The sequence below is a fragment of the Neofelis nebulosa genome, chromosome 13, assembly GCF_028018385.1.
Source record: "Neofelis nebulosa isolate mNeoNeb1 chromosome 13, mNeoNeb1.pri, whole genome shotgun sequence".
In the NCBI taxonomy this organism is placed as follows: Eukaryota; Metazoa; Chordata; class Mammalia; order Carnivora; family Felidae; genus Neofelis; species Neofelis nebulosa.
Genome location: NC_080794.1, coordinates 15,939,641 through 15,966,980, shown reverse-complemented (window position 1 = coordinate 15,966,980; position 27,340 = coordinate 15,939,641). Strand labels below are relative to the sequence as shown.

General features: G+C 38.1%; 1 protein-coding gene across 17 annotated transcripts in view; it reads left to right on the top strand.

The window, feature by feature from the left end:
* Positions 1-27,340, top strand: part of PCDH15 (protocadherin related 15) — a 1,242,339-nt gene that overhangs the window by 1,173,212 nt on the left and 41,787 nt on the right. For all 17 annotated transcript variants that reach the window (XR_009252204.1, XR_009252205.1, XM_058696346.1 and 14 more), the window contains 2 exons: positions 5,425-5,640; positions 13,213-13,301. Coding sequence is in view for 15 of the 17 variants with exons in the window: in XM_058696346.1 (XP_058552329.1) it covers positions 5,425-5,640; positions 13,213-13,301 (305 nt within the window). In the remaining 2 variants the exon portion in view is untranslated. The remainder of the gene's footprint in view (positions 1-5,424; positions 5,641-13,212; positions 13,302-27,340) is intronic.

Here is a 27,340-nt window from a genome sequence, read left to right as displayed (position 1 = left end):
AGGAGAGATGAATTTCTCAATCGTCCTTAAGGTGAGAATTTAGCATCCTGGGAAGGGTAGTCTTAGACTCACTTCCGTGAGTGAGCATTGGGTATTGTTTCCTATTCTCTGAGCCAATCACAGCCGCAAGAATTTTAAGCTCACCTAGATCAGCAAAAAGCCCTCTATGTGGAACCACACTCAGCACTAATAAGAGTTTTGTATTTCTGCCTTCACTTAGTTTGTGGCCTGCATATGTATTATTTTCTTTCTGTGTCCCTAACATGTCTAGGAAGAGTTCTTGTCATCTTTTATCTAGCACTTACTGTTGTGTTCACTGGGGTCTCAGTCCTGGTACTTAGTGTGACAGATTGAGCCTAGTAGTTTCCATATAGGTTTTAGAGTGAGGCCTCCCCAGGTTTGCTATCGATTGTCATTGTGATTATGAGAAAGTAACTACTCTCTGTGTGCCTTCCTTCCTTTATCTATAAAATAATAACAATAAAATTTACTCAACAGGAGGGGTGCCTGGGTGGCTCAGTTAAGCGTCCACCTTTTGATTTTGGCTCAGGTCATGATCTCATGGTTTGTGGGTTCAAGCCCTACATCAGGCTCTGCACTGACAGTGTGGAGCTTGCTTGGGATTCTCTCTCTCCCTCTCTGTCTGCCCCTGCCCTGCTTATGCTCACATGCAGTGTGCTCTCTCTCTGAAAATAAGTAAACTTTAAAAAAAAAGGAGGGCAAAGTACAGGTATCTTGAAAAAATTGATTAATGGATTATTTTAAGGAAGTTACAATCTCATGATAACATGTCTGGAGTAATAAGCTTAATTTTGTGCATATTCATTGGTAAATATCATGATATGAAAAATGTTAAAATTTTTAATATTATAAAATATTAAGTTATAATAGTTATACTACACTTGGCTATCTTTATATATGTATATATATGTGTGTATATATATATATACACATATACATATTTATCTTGAAATAATGTTTGTTGATCAATGGTTTTTTTTTTCATTTTATGAATAAGGAAAACTGAAACTCTGAGTGATTTTTTTTCAAAATCACATCTGACATTTGAGTCCTTATCTCTCTAAAACACAACCTACACATGCACGCACGCACACACACACACACACAACATAAAAGTAAATTTAAAATTATCAAACATAGAAAGCAAATAGTTATTGTAGTACACTCTGCTGAAACTCTCACTTTTCACATCTGAAACCAGATTTAAAATTGTGTTATTTTTTTATCAGTATTTTTGGTGTAATTTAGTATATAAATATATCATGTCTTCTCATTGATATCATGAAGGAATATTTGATTGTTAATTATGTGTAATTCCCATGTACCTACACAACATTGATCAGACACATCTTATAGACAGGTTTCAGTCTTAAATCATGTGTTTGTTGAAAATTAAATACGCTCAAAATTGAACTTGAAAATACTTTAAATTACTTCTAAGTGTGGTACTAATTGGAATTTTTATCATTCACTGTCTAACTGGCTAGTATTCAACTAGATGTACTTGGGAGAAAGGAGGGAGATTTGAAAGAATATTGATGACCCTGGGAAGCCATCATCAATGCCTGTTTTCTGAAATGAGGTCTTTGAGATTCCAAAAAGGATTAAGACCATGCAAAGAAATAGAAATGCAAAGTGAAGTCATTACTGACAACATTAATATGACAGTAGTAATTTTATACTTTTGGGAAAATATCCAGTAAACGTGATTCTTAAAAACCCTGTATCTCATTTTTTGATAATTTGCTCCAAATGTACTGTGAAAAAATCATAAAAGAAATTAGATATTTCTAAGTTGTAATTGCTAATTTCATACCCAGACTTTTGCATTAAATGATTATTTGCTTCAGGAATGGTACTGATACCAGATGGGCCAAGGCTCTGAGAGGGAGGGTCTCAGGACACTTGCCATGTGGGTTCTTGGCTTTGTCTGTGAAATAATTCAAGAGCAAGACATTTAGAAATAAGAAAGGAGCTGCTTCACAAAGTATTGGTCTCCCTCCCAGATGGGGAAGAGGACCCCCTTTGTCTCTACTGAAAGGCTTTAGAAACCATATAAGGAGGGGGTAGCTAACCATATAGGGAGGGGGTAGCTCTTTAATTTTGGGTTTATTACTTACATTGGACCATTTGTTTTTCCATTGTCTTAGGGTTGTGGAGTTAACCACAGGGAGCAGTCTTAAGAATGCCCAGCCTTTGTGGCTTTTATTGCCAGAGGGCATGGGGCTGGTAGTCTTCCAAGAGTTGGATCTTGTGAATCTTTATGTTCAGGGTCAGCCTAAAACCAATATGGCTTCACTTTAGTCAACTTGTCTCCCAAGCCTCCCTTCCCTCCTGCCTCAGTGTGTTTGAAAAAGCACCTTAACCTGTTAACCTATCTACTTTGTGGTTATCTTAATTTAGTAACTTAGAAATACTAGAAAGTGAAATTACTTGTTTGTTGAAATTGGACGTTAATCAGTAAGAACTGTACAAAGAAACTGAATGTACCGAGCAATCACAATGATTTTACTGTAACTACCTTTTCTTTCCTAAATATAATTGTGTTGTGCCACAGGGTTCATTTAAAATTACAAAGGTTTGTTTGAGAAAGACAAGTAGCATAAAATTTCACTCGTTCGTGGAATCTAAAACAAACAAACAAACAAAACCAAGTAAACAAACAAACATAAAGCAGAATCAGACCTATAAATACAAAGAACACACTGATGGTTGCTGGTGGAGGGGTGGAGGGGATGGACAAAAGGGGAGAAGGGGGGAGGGGAAGGTACAGGCTTCCAGTTACAGAATGGATAAGTTACAGGGATGAAAGGCACAGCATAAGGAATGTCATCAATGATACTGCAATAGAGTTATATGGTGACAGATGGTAGCTACACTTGGGGTAAGCACAGCATGACATACAGAGGTGTTGAATCACGCGAAACTAATGTGACACTGTGTGTCAAGTTCAAATTACAAAAATTTTTAAATTAAAAAGAAAAAAGCACAGGACTAGATGTTAGCTGTAAATACTTGGGAGCATGGGAAATGTGGTGAATTGGACTTAGATTCTAGAGTCGGAATGATCAGAATTCAAATCCTGAAGCACAGAAAGAGCTAAGTGGATTAGGTATATAACTATTGAGTCTCGTGTTCTTCATAGGTAAAATAGGGAATAATAATACCTATCTCATGGTGTTAGAGGGAAGATGAAATAAAATGATTTAAAATGCCTATAACAATTTAAAAATATAAGGGTTTAGAATCTTAGAACACAAAATTGAGTAAAAGAATTCAGATAGAAGAGGGAACATATAGTGTGATCCCATCAACATAACATTTTAAAATAGGCGCAACTACTGAATGGTGTTAGAAATAAGGCCAGTGGGTTCCCTAGGGAGTAGGTGTTGTTCGAGGATATAGAGAACATTCTGGGGTGCGGTAATGTTTTCTTTCTTGAAGCAGGTGCTAGTCACGTGGATGTGCATTGTTTGCAATTTTTTTGAGCTGTATACTTACAATTTGTGCATTTTTGTACATGTTTTTAATACTTCACTGTCATTTGCATTAACAGTGAAAAATTTATTTCAGTGGAAACATACATCCATGCTAATTATAAGTTAAAGGATAATACTCAACCAAATCTTTGACCTATTTGTCATTGGTCCCAAGTTTGCTCATCGTATGCAAAAGAAATGTCTTTGATTACTTGATTCAGACTCTGATTTTAATTTTAGTTGGGAATGGGATTTTTTATTTTTTATGTTCTACTTTATTAAATGAATAAAACGCCTGAGTTCAAAGCTGAAAAAGAAACACTTTGATAACTATTTTTTCTTTGTTCTTCTTCCCCTTTTAGTGATAATGTGATCTAATGTTGAAATCTAATTACTGTCCCTCTAATGCCAAAACTCAGCTCCACCATCATGTGAAATATAGACCATCTACAGAGATGAGTTGGTGCTGGAGCTCAGCTCATCTGACTTCTTAGAAAGTCATTTTGACAAAACTCAAGAAATCTCTTATCCGAAGGAAAATATCTCTTTGTTTGCTTACTTTAAGTTACCTTGTTTAATAGAAAGGTAGAGCTATGCTCAAATGTTTCCAATGGTTGAGCACATATATAGAGAATTTGAAGATGGAGATCCAAGCCCATGGTAACCTTTAACATGCATTCACTATTATTGTCATTATTTATATCCCAACTTCACCACCTACTATGTAGCCTCTGGCCATATCACTTTACTTAGAATTAAAATTTCAGTTTCTTAGTCACATAAGCCTCATTTCAAGCGTTCAGTGGTCATATGTGGCTAGTGGCTGCTGTGTTAGAACACATTTAGTGCATTTCCATCACCACAGAAAGTTTCACTAGACAGCATTAATTTATATAATTGGCATAATACATTTCTCAGAGTTTGTATTTAAAAAGATGATGCTTTGTAGAATCCTTAGCATTGTAATGACATCGAAAATGCTTGATACATGACATTTAATAATGTTTTTAGTAAAGATAACTAGATAATGAAAATAATGAATAATAACAATATAAAAGTTATATATCTAGTATCATGAAGCAGGTGTACGTAACCTTGTATAAATTCACTAAGACTCTCCTATCCATTATTCCTCCTCCAAATATTTCACTACGAAATAATTCTCAAATTTGTGTTCTGAAACATCTCTGAAGTAGAAGCTATAGAGCCAGACTAATATATTACCCTCAAAGCTTCATTACAAAAGACATCTAAACAACTATTTACCTTTTTAAATTCTAAATATTAAGAAACCTTAACATGTAGATCATTAGTACCTACAACTAGGAACAAATCTGATTAATCAGGATATTGAGTGATTAAAAAGGAACAATTAGTATTCTAACCTTCTCTAATTATGACATGGCATTAACTAATTAGGATCTTTATATATCTCTAGACTTATTGTTGAAAAAGTTTTGAACTTTTATTCTTCTTGTCATCTGAGAGATTTTAGTGCATTATTTTATTTTTTCCCCTTTCGGAAATGGGTTAGATGAAAAGCACTATCACAAGCTATGCCTATTACACAAGACAATGGCTAGGTAAACAATCAATCCCATCCTTAAACCAATTTGGATCCCAGCCCAGAGTGGAATGCATCAGACATGCCAATCAAAACACTTGATTCACTGACTGGACCGGGTTAGTGTCTGTGTCCTTGGAATTCACCCTTGGGTAGTCATTATCATTCATCCCTGTGGACACAAAGGCTGATAATCTACAGGATGATATCCAGAACAATAGACAGTTAAGAGGGTTGTGTTGTGTTATTATCACAAAAGAACATCAGTCTTACAAACAGAAATAAGCCCTTTAATACAGGCTATTTTTTTCCTGCTTATTTATACCCTGTGTTTTGTTTTGTTTTGTTTTCCCCTCCTAGGCTACTGACAAAGATACTGGCAATTATAGTGCCATGGCATACCGACTCATCATTCCACCAATTAAAGAGGGAAAAGAAGGATTTGTGGTAGAAACATACACCGGGCTCATCAAAACCGCTATGCTTTTCCACAACATGAGAAGGTCCTACTTCAAATTCCAAGTCATCGCAACTGACAACTATGGGCAGGGGCTAAGTGGCAAGGCAGATGTGCTGGTAAGTAGGTGAAAGTTGAGATTAGGGGACCGGAGTGCAGTTACCCCATTGTCAGTGCTTTCAACTAATAGATTTTTTTTATTTAAGTTTAATTTACTTATTTTGAGAGAGAAAGAGAGAGAATGAGCAGGGAAGGAGAAGAGAGAGAGGGAGCGAGAGAATCCCAAGCAGGCTGTGCACTGTCAGCACAGAGCCCCACATTGGGCTCGAACCATGAGATCGTGACCTGAGCCTAAGAATCGGACGCTTAACTGAATGAGTCACCCAGGTGCCCCAACTCATAGACCTTTTAAGTTTAATCCAAATAGGTTTTCTAAAACCTAAATTAATTTTCATCCAGGTTGTTAATAAGGCTGTGCATTTTTTTCACACTTGGGAACTACATCATGATATGTTTTTATATATGATTGTGACAGCAATTCCAAAGTATCGGATTACTATTTGGTCTTCAGATCTCATTTTTACTATAGACTTGGCTGGAGCTCCTTAAAATTTTTTATTTTTTTTTTTTATTTTTTTTTATTTTTTTTTTAAAGCAGAATGGGTTCTTTTTTTTTTTTTTAATGTTTATTTATTTTTGAGACAGAGAGAGACAGAGCATGAATGGGGGAGGGGCAGAGAGAGAGGGAGACACAGAATCGGAAGCAGGTTCCAGGCTCTGAGCCGTCAGCCCAGAGCCCGACGCGGGGCTCGAACTCACGGACCGTGAGTTCGTGACCTGAGCCGAAGTCGGACGCTTAACCGACTGAGCCACCCAGGCGCCCCATCCTTAAAATTTTTTAAATACTGCACAGAGTTGTGCTGGAGAAATTAAAATGTATGAAATTTGTATTAATGCTTAAATTCCTTTTAGACCTTTTGTAATTAAGAAAATAAAAGGAAATTTTTTGAAGCAAATTCCTGCTCCAATAGATGTAATTTCCTTATTTGACCCAAATCCCTAACGATAGCATCGATGATTCTTGACTAAGTTATATTTGGCTCAGTCAAGAACATTGCTTTCCTCTGCTTCTTCTTAGGCTGGACACCATCTCAGTGGTAGAGCATACTCAAGGGTGGTTTGATATTACTGCTTATTCAAGGTGTTCGATACCCGTGTTTCTGACTTGTGGAATTTCCACCAACCTGGTGGTGTGGACTAGTTGGATTTTTCTGTGATTACAAGTTATAATTATTACTGGAAATGCTTCTCACATAAAGGCATCATCGAGTATAATTTTTCTTTTGCCGTTTGCATCTTATTAAATCTTCATTTTCACCGTTCCATGTAATTCTCTGAACTAGTTTAACCTTCTCAGATACGCAGACAGCAGGATCAATGTTTTTCTTCTACATAGGTACTCATGAAGACCAACCACCTTGACTATGATGGCTATGAAGTTCGAACATCCCCATTTAGAACAGTGCAGTGGTGGTAAACAAAGGCCAATCTAAGTCTGGAAGATTTGACATAGAAGATACTAACGTTGACACTGATTTTTGATAAAATTAAGATCTGCAAACCTAATATAAAATAATGTTGCTATTTCCCTTCCTGTTAAAGGGCTGCACACTGTGATGGTGTAAGATTAGCCACTAGGGTAATTACGCTAAGTATTTATAATTAAAATACTACTTTGTGGCACCTGGGGGGTTCAGTCGATTGAGTGTCCAACTCCTTATCTTATGATCCCAGAGTTGTGGGGTCGAGCCCCGCATCAGGCTCCACACTGAGCATGGACCCCCTTAGGATTCTCTCTCTTCCTCTCCATGCCCCTCCCCCTCCTAAAATAAAAAAATACTATAATAACATAAATAAAATATAACTATGTAGATTATATTTGTAATATGTACATAAGCCATGCGAAGTTTATGGGTTTCTTATTTCGACTCTATAAACTATTGTGTGGAAATTAAAAAGTATACCTTTAAAACTACCGTGTGTGTGTGTGTGTGTGTGTGTGTGTGGAAAACTTCCTAGCAAAACAACATTTATGATAAGTCTGAAATCCTGTCAGGCAAGAGAAGGGAATGTGGAGAGAAAGGAAGAAATGAGGCTTTGATGGAGAGGGAACGGCCTGGGCCAGAACCGAGAAGGAAGACAAGTTGTGACAGCCTGAGTCCCAGAGAGATAGTACTCAGCCCAGAGCAGCGAGCGAGCAGAGTGCATGAGAGCCGAGAGCCAGGCTGGGCATGGCAGTAGGTGGCTCATGTGGTGGTCGTCGGCCATGTTAACAAACTGGAACTTTTTCTTAAAAGTAGTGGGAAAGCATTGGAAAATTTTTAGCAGGAGTGAGTGAAGGTAAGATTTTTAATTCAGAAGAAACCTTCTTGCTTATTGGGACTCTGTTCTCCCAAGAGGACACTCCTCACACTGCTGGCTTCTGTTTGAATCCTTTTCTGTTTCTGTTTGCCTCACTTCAGACCACGCACTGGCCGAGGGGGACCTCTGAGCATGACGTGGCTACTTCTAGACCTTCTCTCTTCTTGAGATCCAGCCTTGGTTCTCCCCGTCTGAGCCTGTCACTCACTGCCTCCCTCACATTGTTGCTGTGATCTCCCAAACCTTGGGTCTCCCCCCCCACCCCAACACACTCAGTGAGTTAAGTTTCTGGTTACTGTCACCATTTCCAGCAATCCCATTGTCCTGATTTTTGGCAGTTTCACACACACAGATGATTCCTCCAGTATCCTGAATTTACAACCTCTTGGCTGCCTCTTCTCCGGTGCTTTTGCCCTCCACCCTATTGCATCCACTAGAAACCAGCTATTTCTGCCATTACCAGTGAATGCATCCCCTCTATAACCTCCATTTCAAACCTCCCACTCTTCGAAAGTAATACTGAACATACCCAGCTAACACCAGCACTCCGTGGCTCCTCCAGGACCTTCAGTCCATTTAGCCTCCCTCCACCCTCATGGTTTCTCTCTGCTGCACACTAGCTTTATAGTACAACACTGACCACCGTAAGCCCTCAGTCACATAGGGATTCAACTTCCTTGCCCTTTCTCCCGACATCATACCATTTGGCAAAACCATAAGTCTAAATAATTCCAACATTCTCCTCTCTCCAGACCTATAGTCATGCTGAGTATATCTCCAGAAACATACACAGTTGTAGAGTCTTACTTTAAATTAATGATAAAAGCCCCCACGTGAGTACCACACTGTGCTTCCTGGTCCCTCCACGTGTCTCTCCTGCAAGAGTCCCTATTGTGCAGTCCTCCAGTATCTTCTCGACCTCACTGTTGTCTGGGTAATGGACATTCTGTTTCACTGAAAGATAAAATTAAGACATTAGAAGACGACTGCTACAACCTGCACCACGAATCCTACTGATCTACCAGAATTTATACCAGTGTATGCTCTGTCTTCTTCCCTGCTCACTTAGACAAGTTCTTTATGCTCCTATCATTACTTCTACCTGTACGACAGGCCCAATCCCCACCCGCCAGCTCTGGGACATCGTTTCAGCCGCTCTTCTGTTTCTTTTATGCAAAAGCCATATCAATCTCCCCTTTATTGGATTATTCCCATAAACATGCTGGTTTTCCATCTTCCAAACTGATGTTAAAAACCCTCTTGACCTACATCTCCTTCCAAATACCACTTCATTTCTATGTTTCTCTTTCCAGAAAAAGTCACTGCTGGGCTGGGCTCTAGGTTTTTGCTGTGGAATCTCTCTTGAACTGTCTCTAATTATAACTCTGCTCCAAGCCCTCATCCAGAACTTCCATGTTACTAAATTCACTGGTAATATCAGTCGTCATAGTATTTGAACCATCAGCAATACTCGACTGGTTATTACCTTTATGAGGCTTCTGGGCCACATTATCCTGTGGTCATCTCTTACCTCACTGTTCGTCCCTTCTCAGTCTCCTTTCTGGTTCATTTTCTTCTCCTGACCTTTTAATATTGATGTTTCTTCTGGGTCAGACATTAATTCTCTTTTCTGTCTATTCTCACTCCGTAAACTCATTCAGTCACCAGAACTTTAAAATGTCATCTATATATTAAAGAACATCACATTTATGTTTTGGCCCCAAAGATCATTTCTGAACAGCAAATTCATAGATCTGTGTGCACACTGGAAAGTTGGGTGAAGATGCCTATTTAATGTTTCCTGAACTGAGTTCCTCTTCTTCATCACATCTCTTCACTCTGTCATCCCTCCCTCCCCATCTCCTCAGTTTTACTCGATGACCAGATCATCTTTGTGTTCCTTAGGCTAAAAAGCTCTTGATTCCTTTCTCTCCTAAGGCACACAATGAATCCCTCAGTAAATACTGTGGGATTCATAAATGTTATGTATATATGTGTGTGTGTGACGAACATATATATGTATATGTATGTGTGTGTATGTATATGTGTGTATATATATATATATATATATATATATATATATATATATGTCATCTACACATTTTTCAACCCTTCTTCTATTGGAGCCTGGTTGAAACCACCCTCCTATTTCACCTGTGTCATCTCACAAACTCAGTAACTTGCCCCCATGCTTCCTCTCTTCCCCTACTCAAGTCTGGTGTTAATATAGCAGCCAAAGTGATCCCTTACAAGGTAATTCAGGTCCTCTTGTTTCTCTGCTCAAAAGCTTTTCCTATCACCCAGGTCTTTCAGAGAAATTCCTGGGTCATTACAGAAGACTATGAGGCCCTGGATAATCTGGCCTTCATTGACATCATTTTCTATTCTCCACTGAAGTCCTTCAGACCCAGTAATATTGGCCAACTTGCTGTTCCCCAAATAGGCATACATGCCCTCACTTTTGTGATTTTGCAGTGCTTCTGTCTAGAATGTTCTTTCCCCCAAAGTGTTCAGAACTAGCTCCCTCATCTCCTCCAAATATTTGCAAGGATGTATTTCACACTGGAGCCTCCTCAGACCATCCAGCTCAGAATTGCAGCCAACTGTGTAACATCACACCTCTTAATTGTTTTCTCTTTACAGTGGATTTATATTCATGTTCGTATTTCCACCCAGAAACTGCATGAGGATAGCTTTTTGTTGTTTTTAATTAATTATTTTATTCCCTGATGTATCTCAAGTGCCCAGAATAATTCCTGACATACAGAGGGTACCCAGTGCCCATTCGACGGGTGAATCACCTCTGTCTTACAGTGTAAATTGGCAGTTATCAAAGTGTGGTCCATGGAGTGCCGAGAGCCCCCCCCCCCCCCAATCATTTTGAGGTTTGGTGGAGTCAAAACCTTTTTCATGAGACTGCTAGGGCATTGTTTGACTTTTTTACTGTATTGCATTTGCCCCACTATTTTCACTGTATCCTTCATAGTCATACATAAACAGGAAAAAAAAAAAAAGCCTGAAGAGTGTCCTTACTCGTAAGCAGTAAAACTGATTAATTTTAACAAACCTCCACTCTTGACTAAATACCTTTTCAATATGTTGTGTAATGAAATGGGAAGTATGCTTCGAACACTTCTGTTGTTTAAGGACGTAGAGGGCAGTCTGAAGGAGGACTATTATGTAAGCTGAATTGGCTGGGTTTTTGTTTTTTTACGCAATAGCTTTTGCTTTGAAAAAATAACTTGAGATAAAATAGGCTTATTCAGACTTGAATATTTGGTAGACATTTACACAAAAATGAATGAAGTGAGACGGTCAGTTCAAGGAAAACAACGGACAGTATTTGTGGCTACTGATAGCATCAAAGCTTCCAAGCGCAAAGTAGAATATTGGAAAGCTTGGGGGCGCCTGGGTGGCTCAGTCGGTAAGCATCTGACTTCAGCTCAGGTCATGATCTCGTGGTTTGTGGGATCGTGCCCCATGTCTTCGCTCACAGCGCAGAGTCTGCTTGGGATTCTCTCTCCCTCTCTCTGCCCTTCCCACCCCACTCTTGCGCACTCTCTTGCTCTCAAAATAAATGAATACACTTAAAAAAAATGAAAGTAAGTAAAAGTAAAATAAATTTTAAAGATAAAAAGAATATTGGAAAGCTTGTAGTCAGTCACCAGTGTGAGCCTGACAGCTTCCCATTATTAAAGACCATGAGATCAGTGGTCATTTTAAGGAATGTGACATTTTTCTTGATATTGTATTATGTAGTGTTTCAATATTTGAAGAATCTGTGTTACTCAATGAACCGGCATTTTCCAAATGACCAATGCATGATATTAAAGCATCATTTGTGGGTAAAGATCCATTGAAAGTGGAAGATAGATAAATGTGTTTTAATGTAACTAAACCCGATTTTCAATTTCACACTCAGACTAGCACTTGACTTTTGGTGTTGTATCAAAGACTATACAAAGCTGTCTAAAAAAGATTATTAAGCTGCCTCTTCCTTTTCAAGAAAAGTGAGATGGCACCAGAGACCAGTCAGGAGAGACAGTGACCAGCAAGAGAAGGTGAGGGTTTCTAGAGCTTTGCTGTCCAGTGTGTTAGTCACTTGTCCTCTGTGGCTACTGAGCACTTGAAATGTGGCCACTGAGCACTTGAAATGTGGCCGTGTCACATTGAGACGTACAGTAAGTACGCATACAGTACACACTGGGCTTCAAAGACTTAGTATAAAAAATGTAAAATGTCTCAATAAGTTGTTTTGTATTGATTGTGTATTGGGATGATAATCTATTAACATATTGGGTGAAGTGTATTATTAAATGGCTTTCACTATTTTTTTAATCTTTCTATCGTGGGGACCAGAAACTTTTAAATTACATATCTGCATGTATGTGTGGCTTACATTAATTTTTTTATTGGCCACTACTATCTGAAGTACCTGGGCACAAATAGATAAAAAAAGGAAAGCTAAGAAGTTCATTAGGAAGAATTAGAAGAACTTAGAAATCATACGTATACTGGCAACCTCTGATTTTAGAATGTGTGCTTCACAAATGTTACTTTTTCTTCTTTTGACTCTTTCTTGTAATTTTAATCCATTACAGAGATTGAACCCAACAATAATAGAAATATGTTTTTAAAAAGTCTTTATAAGCAGAATTTTATAAGCAGAATTGCTTCAAAAATTACACGTTTATTTCTGGAAATATTTGCCTAACCACTGCACTGGGAAAGTAACATAAATAAGATCTAGGATTAGTAAACATTTAAATACCTTTGTTGTACATGATACACAAAGCCAGTATTCAGGGACGTAACAAACCCAGCGTCTGCTGAAGCAGACATGAAGGCTGTCTAATGATCCCATGGAATGAATTATTCTAACTACTCACATCTCAACTTCTTAGTCACACTGGATGAATGCTTTCCCGAGATTTGTAAAACCCGTGTTTTCCATTATCCTGAGTGTTCTTAAATAACCCGATTAGAAAAATAAACGTGCCTTCCTTCATGCTTTAGACAATCACCAACCAACAAAAAAAACCCCACACAAACCAACAAGAGTAGAAGTCACTTAGGGCTCTGTTACTTCTAAGTAAGCAATGATAGTCTACCCATCTCCACCTGCCCAACATCCAATGGCGGTTGTCTAACTAAAGATACTTATTCCTAAATGAAACATGGGGAGCCACTGGGTCTATGCATAGTAGGAAAGAAATGGGTTATAAAAATGCTCGTTAGTTCTCAACGGGCTCTGGTTCTCCTCCCTGCAGGTCTCTGTGGTCAACCAGCTGGACATGCAGGTGATCGTTTCGAACGTGCCCCCGACTCTGGTGGAGAAAAAGATAGAAGACCTTACAGAGTAATGGATTTTTGCTTACTTATATGTCTATATTCATATAGCTATATTTTTATTGCACTAGGTCATTTTAATCACTACAGTGTTCAGATGAAACCCATAAAACACCATCTTAATAATTCAGTGTACCCTTTTCCTGAAATGGAGAGCTTCACTTAAAATACGTGGAGATTCTGAGAGTGCCTTCAAAGAGGTATGGAAATTAGATGTGAGATGATGCTGTTATTCAGGATGCTTTGACCGATGCATCAACATAACCTCAAAACGCTGCAGAGAAGAAAGGAATCTTAAGAGTCATTATTAGAGTATATATCTTGATTTTTTGGTAGCCCCAAATGATTCAAAAAACTCATTGAGTCATCAATCCAGTGAGCCCAGGGAATGTTATTCTCAAAGTGATGGCTCTAGATGGCCAAGTCTTATTCTTTAAAAACCAAGGAGACTAATTTTAGACAATATTAGAAAATATGCCACATTGTGCCTTTTGAACAGTGTATACCTAACATGTCATTGTTGAATCAGACAAAGTTGGGACTATTTATGAAGCCACAGTTCTCTGATACTCTGAATGCTATCAAAGATTACTAAATGTCTTTACTAGTTCACTCTGAGCCAGCCAACCTAGCCTGCCATCATTTCATAATTTTTAGATGGACACTCATTTGTTAATTCTGCATCTTCCCTTGAGTTCAGGTTGACAGGTACCAATTTCTCACTGCTTCTCTCTAGCAAAATATCTTTCACTTCCAAGTTGCCAGAACAAGCTTCAGATATCAGATGGCGGAACTTTTAGTAATTATGTGTCGTATACAATAAGAAAAGCTTAATGAATGCCTGAGTATTTCTTCTGTAATAAAAAGCATGCACTCTGTAACAATTATCTCTTACTACGCCACAAACTTAACCTTCGAGCGCCGTGTACAATGTCCTGTGGAGAAGAGGATTCTCAATATTTATGCTTGGAATATCAATCATTCAGTGTCTGGGTTACCGCTACAGAAGGGGTTTATGTACACTTAACCTCTTGTTAAAATAATAGCTGATTTACACCTGAAAAAAAATCTAGAATCACGCCTGTCTCTTAGCTGCTTTGATGTTATCTATGGAAGCAGACTTTCTCCAATTGTACCATCAAAATATGGTACAACCATCGTCAACCTCTAACCCTTCATTCTGCTTTCTCTGTCTTCAAAGCATTAACTAATATTTTCACTTTACGTCAATTTCCCACCGAAGTATAAGTTCCATGAGGATAGGATGCTTTCCTGTATTTTCACTGCTGTCATTCAAGTTATGTAGTAGGCACCCTATCCATTTTATTGAATGGAAATTTTATACAAGCTAAATCATGATTCCCCTTTCTCATATCAAGACAAAACTTATGAAAACTGAAGAAATGGCAGTGTAGAAGTATGATTTCATAGCAGTTTTATGATTTTCCCCCCTCTTAAGTGGAAAGGAAGACCTGAATGAGAAAGAACAGGCAGCTCTCTAGTCTTGAAAGAAATATATCCCTGTGAAAGGAGCTTAGACTTCGTGTCACATATCAGTTTTGGAACACGATCAAGATGCCTTGGTCTTCCCCGGTCGGCCTTACCGTGTCTTATCATTGGTTCACAAAAGCTGGTGAAGCTTATATCGTGGGATTGTTGTGAAGAACTCAATAATATAAGCCATGTAGGGCAGTGAGAATTGTGAATATTCAGTAAATAACAGATATTCTAACACCGAGGTTAGTGAGCCAGTCAGGAGTGTGAAGATAGAGATTCCAGTTTTTTCCAGAGGGTAGTTTAGTGTGGAGCTCAGATTACGGGTTCAACCTGACCAGTTTGAAACTTAGGGTAACTGTGTGACCTTCAGGCAAGAGATTTAGCACTTAGGGCCACACTTCCTCGTCTAGAAAATTGGAACAAGGATGTCAATCCTGTGTTGTGTTTGATAAAATTAAAGGTACATTTAGGCAGTACAGCATCATTTGTCAGCAGTTGTGTGGTTGAATCATTCAGGGCCACAAAATCAAGATCTAGACTCTCAAAGTGAATGTTGGGATTTCTTTCTACTATGCAGCGTTCGCTGGTTATGATGATGAATCAGAGTGCTCTGGATAACAGGATGGTATAGCAGGCACATGCCTAATTCCTTAGTGTCAATTTTTAAAAATCTGTGTTAATTTAGAGATTCTTAAGCACAAAAATTTCTGATCCCTTAAAAAAAATAGACTATTTGTTTAGAGCAGTTTTACATTCACAGCGAAACTAGGCAGAAGAGGCAAAGCGGATTCCCAAGTGCCCCCACTCACAGCTTCCCTCACTGTCACCATCGTGCCTCAGAATTAGTGGCGCCTTTGTAGCAAACCGACATGGACACATCGTAAACGCCCTAAACTCATAGTCCACGTGAGGTTTCCTCTTGCCGGTGTGCACACTGTGGGTTTGAACTCATGGCTAACGGCCTCTACCTATCACTGTGTCCGTACAGTGTGTCACTGTACGGGACACAGAATAGATCCACTGCTGTCAACGTCCTGTGTCTCCACCTCTTCATCCCTCCTTTCCTCTCTTCCCCTGGCAACCACCGCTCTTTTTACTGTCTCTCTGGTTTTGCCTGGTCCGGAATGTCTTATGGTTGGAATCCTGTGGTCTGTAGTTTTTTTGATTCCTTTTTGAAAGCTGCTGGTAGTCCTGATAAGGGCTGTTAGATCTGATTCAGCCTGATGAAGCACCAAACAGCCTTTGGTGTCCAGGGGAGGAATAAAAATACACAGTAACTGAGGTAGACAACAGAAGGACAGCTTGTTCAATAAAACAAGAATTTATTGTTCCAGTGACCAGACTAACCAGCACGTTGTTTCCTATAGACGTTCTTAGATGGCAAGTCACATTACCATCAAAGATATTTTCTTTTTATTTCTTTTTTTTAATGTTTATTTATTTTTGATAGAGAGACAGAGCATGAGTAGGGGAAGGGCAGAGAGAGAGAGGGAGACACCGAATCCGAAGCAGGCTCCAGGCTCAGAGCTGTCAACACAGAGCCCAATGCAGGGTTGTGAACTCACAAACCAGGAGATCATGACCTGAGTCGAAGTTGGACACTTGACCAACTGAGCCACCCAGGTGCCCCCATCAAAGACATTTTCTATAGTCCCCATATCTTTATCCGTAAGAAGGAAACTTAAATTCCATACGATCATCACTTTTTTTTTTCTTCCTTTAGACAGATCCATAAATGAGGCCAGATCATAATCCATAGTTTTCTTGGCAAGTGTGAAATCAGTACAAACCGGGAGGGTTGATAAAATAAAAATTTGATGACCTAATACAATCATTTCATGATGGGAAAGATTTTGCAAAGGGGGTCAGTATCCTTTGATGGCCAAGAACACAAAGCCTGGAAAACAGAATGCTCCTTGTAAATGAGCGTTGCTATAGTGATGGTAATGATTATTCCCCACGCCCCTGGCATAAATGGCTCTACTGAACACTTTCAGGTTTGGTTTTGTTTTGTTTTTTTACTACCTTTGTTATTCGGGTTTAGGGAATTTATGGGAGACCAACGCCCCTTTGTAATGAAACATGTTTCTTTTAAATTGTATTAACTTATTCAGCAAATTCCAGTGAGAATCTGTGGCTGCAGGTGGCCCTTTCATGTCTATGTTCTCAAGTACTTTAGGTTAAATTTAGGATTTATCTCTGTGTGGGCTCTGACTTAACAAATGCTTGAGGTTAAGGGGTGGGACAGGGCTGTAAGGATGAGCATGGGGAAACGGGCTATGACCAGCAAAGGACTGGCGGTAGTGTGTGAAGAGGAAGCTGGGAAATGTTGGGGTCCGTGTCTCCTTTCTCCATCCACTTCATCATGAAGCCCAAATGAATAGAAGAAGGTTGGGATTCTAAAATTTAAACCTTTAAGAATCTGCAGAAATGGCATTTTTTGAAGAGTATGCATCAAGGAGTTTCAGAAATACTGTGTTCCAGCCTGAATTGGAATTGAAAATTAAGGTCACAGAGTTGCTCAAACACTTCTCTTACTTTCTAAATACGATATGAAAATTCAGCGACCGTAGACTTTATTGAAGTAGTTATTGATTTGGCGTAGGAGAGCCCATCTCCATGAAATATTGATACCGCATCTGAAATGTGTCTGTGTCACTAATTTATGGCTCCTTGAATTAAGGTTACAAAACATACTTCAGAAATCTAGCCGAGACACACATTTCTAGGATGAGAATTATGAAATCTCTTGGGAAGAGAATCTATGAAACAGTAAACAGTAAATGCTCACACTTATATTTTCTTAAATCACTGTAATAAAGACTGGTGTTGAGGGGAAAGGTCAAATGGAAAGGCAGATCAATAAACACATTAGCTTTGATCATTTTTACCCTCTCCTTGCTTTTGAGGTCCAGACACTCTAAAGGGACAGATATTCCTATTATAAATATTAATGTTAATAGACTAATACATTTGAAAGAGATTTTTGTAATGTTTATACTGTTACTTAAATTTTGGTTTTTACTACATTATTTCTTTCCATTATAATTTTTTTTAAATTTTTTTAACATTTACTTATTTTTGAGATAGAGACAGAGCATGAATGGGGGAGGGTCAGAGAGAGAGGGAGACACAGAATCTGAAACAGTCTCCAGGGTCTGAGCTGTCAGCACAGAGCCCAACACGGGGCTCGAACTCACCGACCGTGAGATCATGACCTGAGCTTAAGTCGGACATTTAACCGACTGAGCCACCCAGGCACCCCTTTCCATTATACTTTTTTAAGTGTTAACAGTAATTTCAAATTTAAAAACCATAATTTTAAATCAATGGTTTTAATAACAATACTTATGTAAGTAAAATTCTATTTCCAAAAACAGATAGTAGCCTGAATTTAGTTAGCCAATATGCTTTAACTTGCAAATTCCTAATTTGGAGTGTTACACTCTCTGGATAGAAAAAAAAAAAAATGCTTATTTATTCTATTCAGATTCCTATAAGAAAATACTTCAGAGAAAATCTCATGTAAAATTCCTAAATGATATATTAACTCCCCCCCTCCCCCACCCTCACCCAGGAAGTTGATTCTTCTTGAAGGGACCCTAGGCTCAAGCCCCACCCACCAGTGACTAGGTGACAGGTCTCTGGCCAATTAAACTCTCTAAGTCCTAATATCCATATGCAATGCTGGAAATCTATTAATTAAATAAAAAGTAGTTACCGGTTGTAAGTACTGGAAGCGTGAGTATACTAAGCAAAGTCTGTGCTCCATGGAGCTTCCATTCTATGGGGGGAAAACAGCAAATAGAATAATAATAAATTCATATATAATATGTAACAATATGAAATTATGGAAGAAAGGTCCTGTCTCACATAGGATGATGGAGGAAAGCCTTGTGATAAGCTGAAATCAGAGCAGAAAGGAGTTAAGGGAGACAGCCAGGTGATTACCATGATGTGTGGGGGTGGGGGCCGTTTTCCCAGAGAGAGGACACTGCTGATGTGAAAACCCAGATGGAGGAGACTGCTGTCATATCAAGATAGGAAGTGAGTTATATGGGATATCATGGGCCACTTGAAGGATTTAACATTTTACCCTGTGGAAGATACAAAGTCCATAGAACTGTTAGTCTGATATCGTAACCATGGGGCATATGAGTGCTTAACATGTGGTCAGCCCAAATGGAAGGTGCTCTAAGTATAAAATATACACCAGATTTAAAAATATTGGTAGCCCCCCGCCCAATAAAAGGACAATATCATTAATACTTTTAGATGGATTATACACTGAAATGGTATTTTTTGGGTGTATTGAGTGAAATAAATATATTAAAATTAATCTCGCCATTTTTATTGTTAATCTTTTAATGTGGGTACTAAAAAATTTGAATTTGCATGTGATTTGCATTATATTTCTTTTGGCCAGTGTTACCTGTAAGGATTTGGACAGAGAAATAATGCTCTGGCTTAAGTTTTTAAATATTGTTGAGTCCAGGGAGAGATGTCCGGGGCTTGGACTGTTGTTAAGGTAGCTGCAGGAGAGATGTTTAGATGAAGGGTATATTTTGAAGATGCAGTCTATAAAATTTGTAAAATTCCTTGGTTTGGGGTCTTAGCAAATGGAAAAAATAAAAGTTTCTTTACCTGGCCACCGAAGACTTTGATAAAACGATATGTGGGAAGGTCACAGTATTCTCTTCTTGGAGACAGTCGACTTTATTTAGCAAGATTTGGTTCCCCACAATAAATGATGCCAGTTCCTTTTCTCGTCTTCATCCTGCTGATTTCTCAACTCAGTGATAAAGTGAAACTCCATTATCTACCTCCTCTCACCATGGCCGCTTCCCTAGCCCTGCAATAAGGTTATTTTCTTTTGTCTTATTTATTCCTCATGAACTGAGTGTATTATATATGTCAGGTATGGTATTACCGTATAAAACCAGTTGCAAGCTGTTTCAAAAATATGTCCAGCTGGAACATATGGAATGTTATTATATCTGAGAGATTCTTCAGTTATGTAGTCTTTCTTATTTGCTGTATTTTAAATTAAATTGTTGTAAGTATCGGCAATCACAAGCCGATTTTAAGTATACTTAGCACAAAGATGTGGTCAAAGTTGAAGAGCTTATCAACAGAGAATGATCATAAGTGATCTAATTTTTATCACAATGAAGCACAGACAGTTCAATGTACAACTTTTGGAGACAACATTTTCCGAATTAGTCATGTAATAGCTATAAAATAGGGGCGCCTGGGTGGCGCAGTCGGTTAAGCGTCCGACTTCAGCCAGGTCACGATCTCGCGGTCCGTGAGTTCGAGCCCCGCGTCGGGCTCTGGGCTGATGGCTCGGAGCCTGGAGCCTGTTTCCGATTCTGTGTCTCCCTCTCTCTCTGCCCCTCCCCCGTTCATGCTCTGTCTCACTCTGTCCCAAAAATAAATAAAAAATGTTAAAAAAAAAATTAACTTTAAAAAAAAAAAATAGCTATAAAATAAATTGAAGCTGATCATAAAAATAAAACACAAACTCAACATAAAATGTTGAGCTACTTTTTACTATTTAAGGTACAATTCATGATTCTTTAGAACACATAAATATGCTTTGGTTTTAGTCAGTCTTGGTGATTCACTGTTTCAACACAAAGGAAATTTATCTGCTATTTTTTTCAGAAATACTCAGTTTGGGGCTTCATTTTGGTAGAGAAGGAGAAGTCATCTCTTTTTGCAAGAAAAATACTTATTTTCAACTTACTGTGTTGATAATTCTTTACAGAATGGAAGTTGGCCCAGAATGCAATGAGGCTTTGATAGCATACTATCTGATGTTGTTATTCATACATATTGTAGTAGTATGTTTAATGCTTAATTCCTTGAAATGTGGGAAAGTATAGACATTTGAATTCCATTTCTATACAAATGTAGAATTTGTATTGCGTGGTAATACAGCAAAGTTTTAAATTATCCCAGTGTCAGTATCAAGCTGAATCATAGTTACAAAGAGGGGTGCTTCAGTACTCTCATTTCTGGGGTCCTATTTGTGAGGGTCAAAATGTCCCATTTTGTATGAATTCTTAGTTTTCATTTGAAGATATGCTATCATAGCAGAAAATGAATATATTATTTACACTAAGGATTAAACTTCTGTCCAAATGGATCAAATTCACGGTACTTAGTATTTTGTTTCTGATAATATGTTTCTGATGTGTTAGGGTAAATTTTTATTTTTTTATTTCATGTTATATGCATTCTCCACATTCATATTACACTTGACCCTCGAACAACATAGGGTTCAGGGGTGCTGTACAGGTGAAAATCCACATATGGCTTTTGAATCTCCAAAATTTTAGCTAATAATACTCTACTGTTGACTGGAAGCTTTACCAATAACACAGTCAATTAACACATATTGTGTGTGTTACACATATGCTACATTCTAACAATAAAGTCAGAGAAAAGAAAATGATAGTAAGAAAATCATAAAAGAGAGAAATACATTTGTAGTGCTGTACTGTAAAAGCTCCATGTATATACGTGGAACCATGCTGCTCAGTGTTATATATGGGTCGACTATATACTTTCCTACATGCACAGTTAACCAAAAACAAATGACTTGTCAACTAGACTTCACTTTTTCTTAAGATACCATCGTATAGTAATTCAGTAAAACATTATGTATGCTGATGTCTTGCTTTCAATAGATTTGTTTCATATTTTAATGGTCACAATACCCATCATTCACTAACACATTTTAGAATCTTTTAATATTTTTTAAAGTTTATTTATTTTTGAGACAATGCCAGAGAAGAAGCGCAAGCAGCGGAGGGGTAGATAGAGGGAGACACAGAATCCGAAGCAGGCTCTAGGCTCTGGAGCCTGACGCGGGGCTTGAACTCACGAACCGTGAGATCATGACTTGAGCTGAAGTCGGACGCTTAACTGACTGAGGCACCCAGGTGCCCCATTTCAGAATCTTTATAGTCAAAACTATACTAGTTTCTGTTGGAAGAAACAAAAAGTACTAAAGGAAAATAAATGGTGTTTCTCAGTTAATACTTACCACCTGACACTTGTCATATAGAAAATTTAAATATATTATTTGTGCCATGTCCCCATCTTCCTCAGCAATATGGACATACAAGTACTTTTGTCTCTCTTTTATCTTTTTTCTGCTTTTTCATTGACACTCAAACCTTTGGAGACGATGAAAAGAAAGCCAAAACAAATAAACAAAATGCTTCCTATAATTCCATGGGGGATGTTTGGATTTTGTTTGTATTTTAAAAAAAGCGTTTGAAATATTTGAGCTATAGCTGTTGTTTTCAAGAAGAGATAAGTAGACTCTTCCTTAGCTGAAAATCTGTTTTCATGGAAGATCGATTTAAAATGCTATTTTTTGAGATTTGGAGCAGATAGAGACATTTTCTTTATTGCCTTTGTTTGCTCTGTGAGAAAAGTGGAAGCGTTAAAAAATAAAGTTGTATTGAAGGAGGTTTCCTGTTTAAGAGAATAGCAAGCTTGAAGAATAGGGTTTAGATTGAGGGGGAAATCAGTTTAATCCATAAGAGACCATTGTAATGAAGGTGCCAGTATATTGTCTAATATTCTTGTTTTAACTTATGATCTGTGCTATATTACATATAGCATTTATACATATAGCACAGATCATATGTATATGTATATATATAAAGAATTTGAATACTTATTAACATAAGTATTAAAGTTAATAAAAGAAAAGTTATATAAAAGTTAATAAAAGAAAAGGTTAATTTATACAGGTATATTCCATCCTGTGATTTGAGGGAAAGTGGCTATTCATACTCCAAAGGTGAAATCCATTAACAAAAACAGTGAAGAAAGGTATTTTCCAGCTTCCTATTGAACTTAGCTTTTGATCAAAAAAAAAAAAAAAAATCATTGGGAGCATAGTTGGGAAATTAAAGCAGAAACAAGTCGAGTATTATAATCTCTGTTTTACTTTTCCCAAATATCACACCACTGAGTTCCATTCATGTTTCAGAGCCTTTGCTCGCAAAATAGAACATAACTGGAAAATGGATGCAGGGTACAGATTGTTACATATGATATGTCTCCATTAAAATGTGAATCACGGTTGCTTCTAAAGGTCTTCAAAATATATAGTGGGTACTTTTTCCTTTAAAAATTCTTCTATCATAGTCTTTTTTTTTTTCCTGAAAGTTTTCTTTTTTAATTTTATTTTTTGAATTTACATCCAAATTAGTTAGCATATAGTGCAACAATGATTTCAGGATGAGATACCTTAATGCCCCTTACCCATTTAGCCCATCCCCCCTCCCACAACCCCTCCCATAACTTTCAGTTTGTCCTCCATATTTAAGAGTCTCTTCTGTTTTGTCCCCCCTCCCTGTTTTTATATTGTTTTTGCTTCCCTTCCCTTATGGTCATCAGTTCTGTGTCTTGAAGTCCTCATATGAGTGAAGTCATATGATACTTGTCTTTCTCTAATTTCACTTAGCATAATACACTCTAGTTCCATCCATGTAGTTGCAAATGGCAAGATTTCATTCTTTTTGATTGCCGAGTGATACTCCATTGTATATATATATATATACCACATCTTCTTTATCCATTCATCCATCGATGGACATTTGGGCTCTTTCCATACTTTGGCTATTGTTGATAGCGCTGCTATAAACGTGGGAGTGCATGTGTCCCTTCGAAACAGTGCACCTGTATCCCGTGAATAAATGCCTAGTAGTGCAATTGCTGGGTTGTAGGGGAGTTCTGTTTTTAGTTTTTTGAGGAACCTCCATACTGTTTTCCAGAGTGGCTGTACCAGCTTGCATTGCCACCAACAAGGCAAAAGAGATCCTCTTTCTCCGCATCCTCGCCACCATCTGTTGTTGCCTGAGTTGTTAATGTGAGCCATTCTGACAGGTGTGAGGTGGTACCTCATTGTTGTTTTGATTTGTATTTCCCAGGTGATGAGCAGTGTTGAGCATTTTTTCATGTGTCGGTTGGCCATCTGGATGTCTTCTTTGGAGAAGTGTCTCTTCATGTCTTTTTCCCATTTCTTCACTGGATTATTATTTTTTTGGGGGGGTATTGAATTTGATAAGTTCTTTATAGATTTTGGATACTAAACCTTTCTCTGATCTGTGATTTGCAAATATCTTCTCCCATTCTGTCAGTTGCCTTTTAATTTTGCTGATTGTTTCCTTTGCTATGCAGAAGCTTTTTATTTTGATGAGGTCCCCATAGTTCATTTTTGCCTTTGTTTCCCTTGCCTCCGGAGGTGTGTTGAGTAAGAAGCTGCTGCGGGCAAGATCAAAGAGGTTTTTGCCTGCCTTCTCCTTGAGGATTTTGATGGCTTCCTGTCTTCCTTTTAGGTCCTTCATCAATTTTGAATTTATTTCTGTGTATGATGTAGAAAGTGGTCCAGGTTCATTCTTCATGTTGCTGTCCAGTTTTGCCAGGACCACTTGCTGAAGAGACTGTCTTTATTCCATTGGATATTCTTTCCTGCTTTGTCGAAGATTAGTTGGCCATATGTTTGCGGGTCCATTTCTGGGTTCTCTATTCTGTTCCATTGATCCGAGTGTCTGTTTTTGTGCCATCATAGTCTTTTAAGTTTTATGGTGCAGAAGTTTTGCCAAATACAACAGCTTATTATTTTTTAAAATCAGTCCCACCCAGTGGTGGGAGGTAAATAGAGCATTTTATAGTGCAGCCCCTCAACTCGGACACCCGACCAGCAAGAGCCCACACCTCTGTTCTCTTAGCTACATGTATGGTTCTCCTCCTAACTTCCTCCAGCTCATGCACAATTTACCTCTGACTATGCTGTTGCTTTTTTTAACATAAATACATTCAGCTACAAGAGTATGTAAGAAAATCCCATTTGTATCAGCAGCAACACAAATGGTGTTTTAGATACTTTCTTTTCTATCGAAACTGTATGAGATGCCACATTAAATTATTTTTTCAATGTTCCACCTTTGCGAAGAGAAGTTGAGGCACAATGATTCACACAACAACACAAGGTAGGGGCATCTGGGTATCTCAGGTTAATAAGCATCTGACTTCGGCTCAGGTCGTGATCTCACAGTTCGTGGGTTCTCCTGCATCGGGCTCTGTGCTGACAGCTCAGAGCCTGGAGCCTGCTTCACATTCTGTGTCTCCCTCTCTCTCTCTGCCCCTCCTCTGTTCGTGCTCTGTCTCTGTCTCTCTTTCAAAAATAAGCATTAATTTTTTTTTTTAAAAAAAGGTAAAGTACATGTCATATGAGTCATAAAAATAAAGCAAGCAGAATAGAAAGAAATGGAGGGAGTTGAGTAAGATGAACAGAGAGAGGCCGTGACCATGTCCTGCAGATTGGTAGAGTGCTCCCAAACTTGCTTTTCATCATTTTAGGGTCAAAGTGAAAGAGGCAAACCAAGGAACAGACCAAAAGGAACAGAATCAGTTAAAAATTGGCGAGGCGGGGCGCGGGGCGGGGGGGGGGGGGGACTTGTGGTGGGAAGACAGAACCATTTCTGAGTCAGATGCCAGAAGAGAAGGGGATGTTTCCATCCTGTGGAACATCACAGAATGTACAAAGTGTGATGTATGAAGTGGTCCGTGGTTCTCAGCACAGCACCTGGGACGTGCTGTGGGTGGGGTCTCTAAGGTCTGTATTAACAGAGGACATAGTGCAGGGTATCAGGAAAGCCTGTGCTGTATCCCTGTGGGCATCCACAGTCCTATGGGTTCCTTTCAGCCAGGCTTTTGAAGAAACATCCACAAGTACCTGGGGTGGGGCTTGCAATCACTAACTGTGAGGGGCTTCTGTGACAACCACGACAAATAACTAATCTTTGTGCTGCTCTTTTTTATTTGTTGGGGGTTGTACACTTACTGGGCGCTAATTAACTTCTCACAGAGCCCTTTGGGGTAGGTCTGACTGCTTTCCCCTTGCACCAGTGAGTCCCCTGCAACATTGGAAGTTGAATGCTTTCCACAGAGACACAGATAGCAAGTGGGAGAGGTTTAATTTGAATCTCCATGTAGGGGCCAGGGGCAGGCTGGGTCCCTAACCACTCCCTCTTTGCAGTGCTTCTTAAAAAGGAGGGAAACCTAATTACACATGCAACCTATCCTCTCCTGGGAGTGGGCCACTAACTCACAGAGAAACTTCCATCGAAGGGTAATTTTAGCATGGCTCCTGAACACAGAGGGAAGTCAATAGGATGGCTGCTGATCTTGGTGAAAAAAATGAAAGCTAAATCCATAAGTAAACAGGTACCTACGTCAGCTATAAAACTTTTTCCTTAAGCCTCCACGCTTAACTTTTTATAATGCAATGTCTGGCTGAGCTCACGGAAGAGGTGCCTATTGGTAAATGGATAAAGTGATGTTGTAAATTAAAATTTAGGGGCATCCACCAAAATGGTTTGAGAATAAACTACTTAAGTGAGCCAGCTCTTTATTGGTAACTTCAGTTTCTGATTTAAAAACAAAATACTATTTACACAAGATTTCAGTTAAATGTGCCTTTGAACATTTATTGTAAAATTTATTTGACATTTATTGTAAAAAAGCTATTTAGATAAACTATTTCTAGTTTAACTTATAAACTAGTTTAAATTTATTTCTTATTTTTTTAATGTTTATTTATTTTTGAGAAAGAGAGACAGTGTAAGCAGGGGAGGGGCAGAGAGAGAAGGAGACACAGAATCCCAAGCAGGCTCCAGGCTCCTAGCTGTCAGCACAGATCCCGATGCCTGGCTCGAACTCACGAACCGTGAGATCATGACCTGAGCCGAAGTCTGAAGCTTAACCGACTGAGCCACCCAAACACCCCAAACTAGTTTAAATTTAAATTAATTAACATGTGGTAACAAAGTAAAAATATTTATATGCATGTATTTTCATATAAACTTTTATGTGTATAAAACATAACACATACATACAAATACACATATATAACATGTAAATATATATTCTTGTATAAATATATGCATATATATCCACCTATGTATATTTATATACATATAAAATGTATGTGTCAATTAATTTTACTTTAGTTTCTGAAACATTGTCTAAAGATTACATAGTGACATATTACTAAATAATTATGAGTACATTACAAATCTTTTAAGCTAAATTAGAAGAATAAACCCTAAATAAACATTTAATTTCTGGTTAATGATTATAATTATTATACTAATTCGTTTGCACTGTATTTGCTTGTTAGAAGATCAAGCACCATGGTTTCTCTTAAGAAAGTTTTTTCATAATCAAATACTAATATATATATATATATATATATATACACACACATATATATATATATTTTTTTTGAAATCGATATATTCCTCCCAAGAATATAGATTCATGGCGCATGTAAATGACTGGATTTTTTCCAGAATACAAATTCTTATCAAACTCTACAATGAGCAGCCTTGCAACTTAAAGCAGAATGCAAAATACACGGCCAGTAGAATTGCAAAGAGTCTAGCGGGACTGATGAGACAAGGACCAGGAAGATCAGGCAGATGTTGCTACCGTGAAAGAATTAGAAAATGAGTCGTGCTT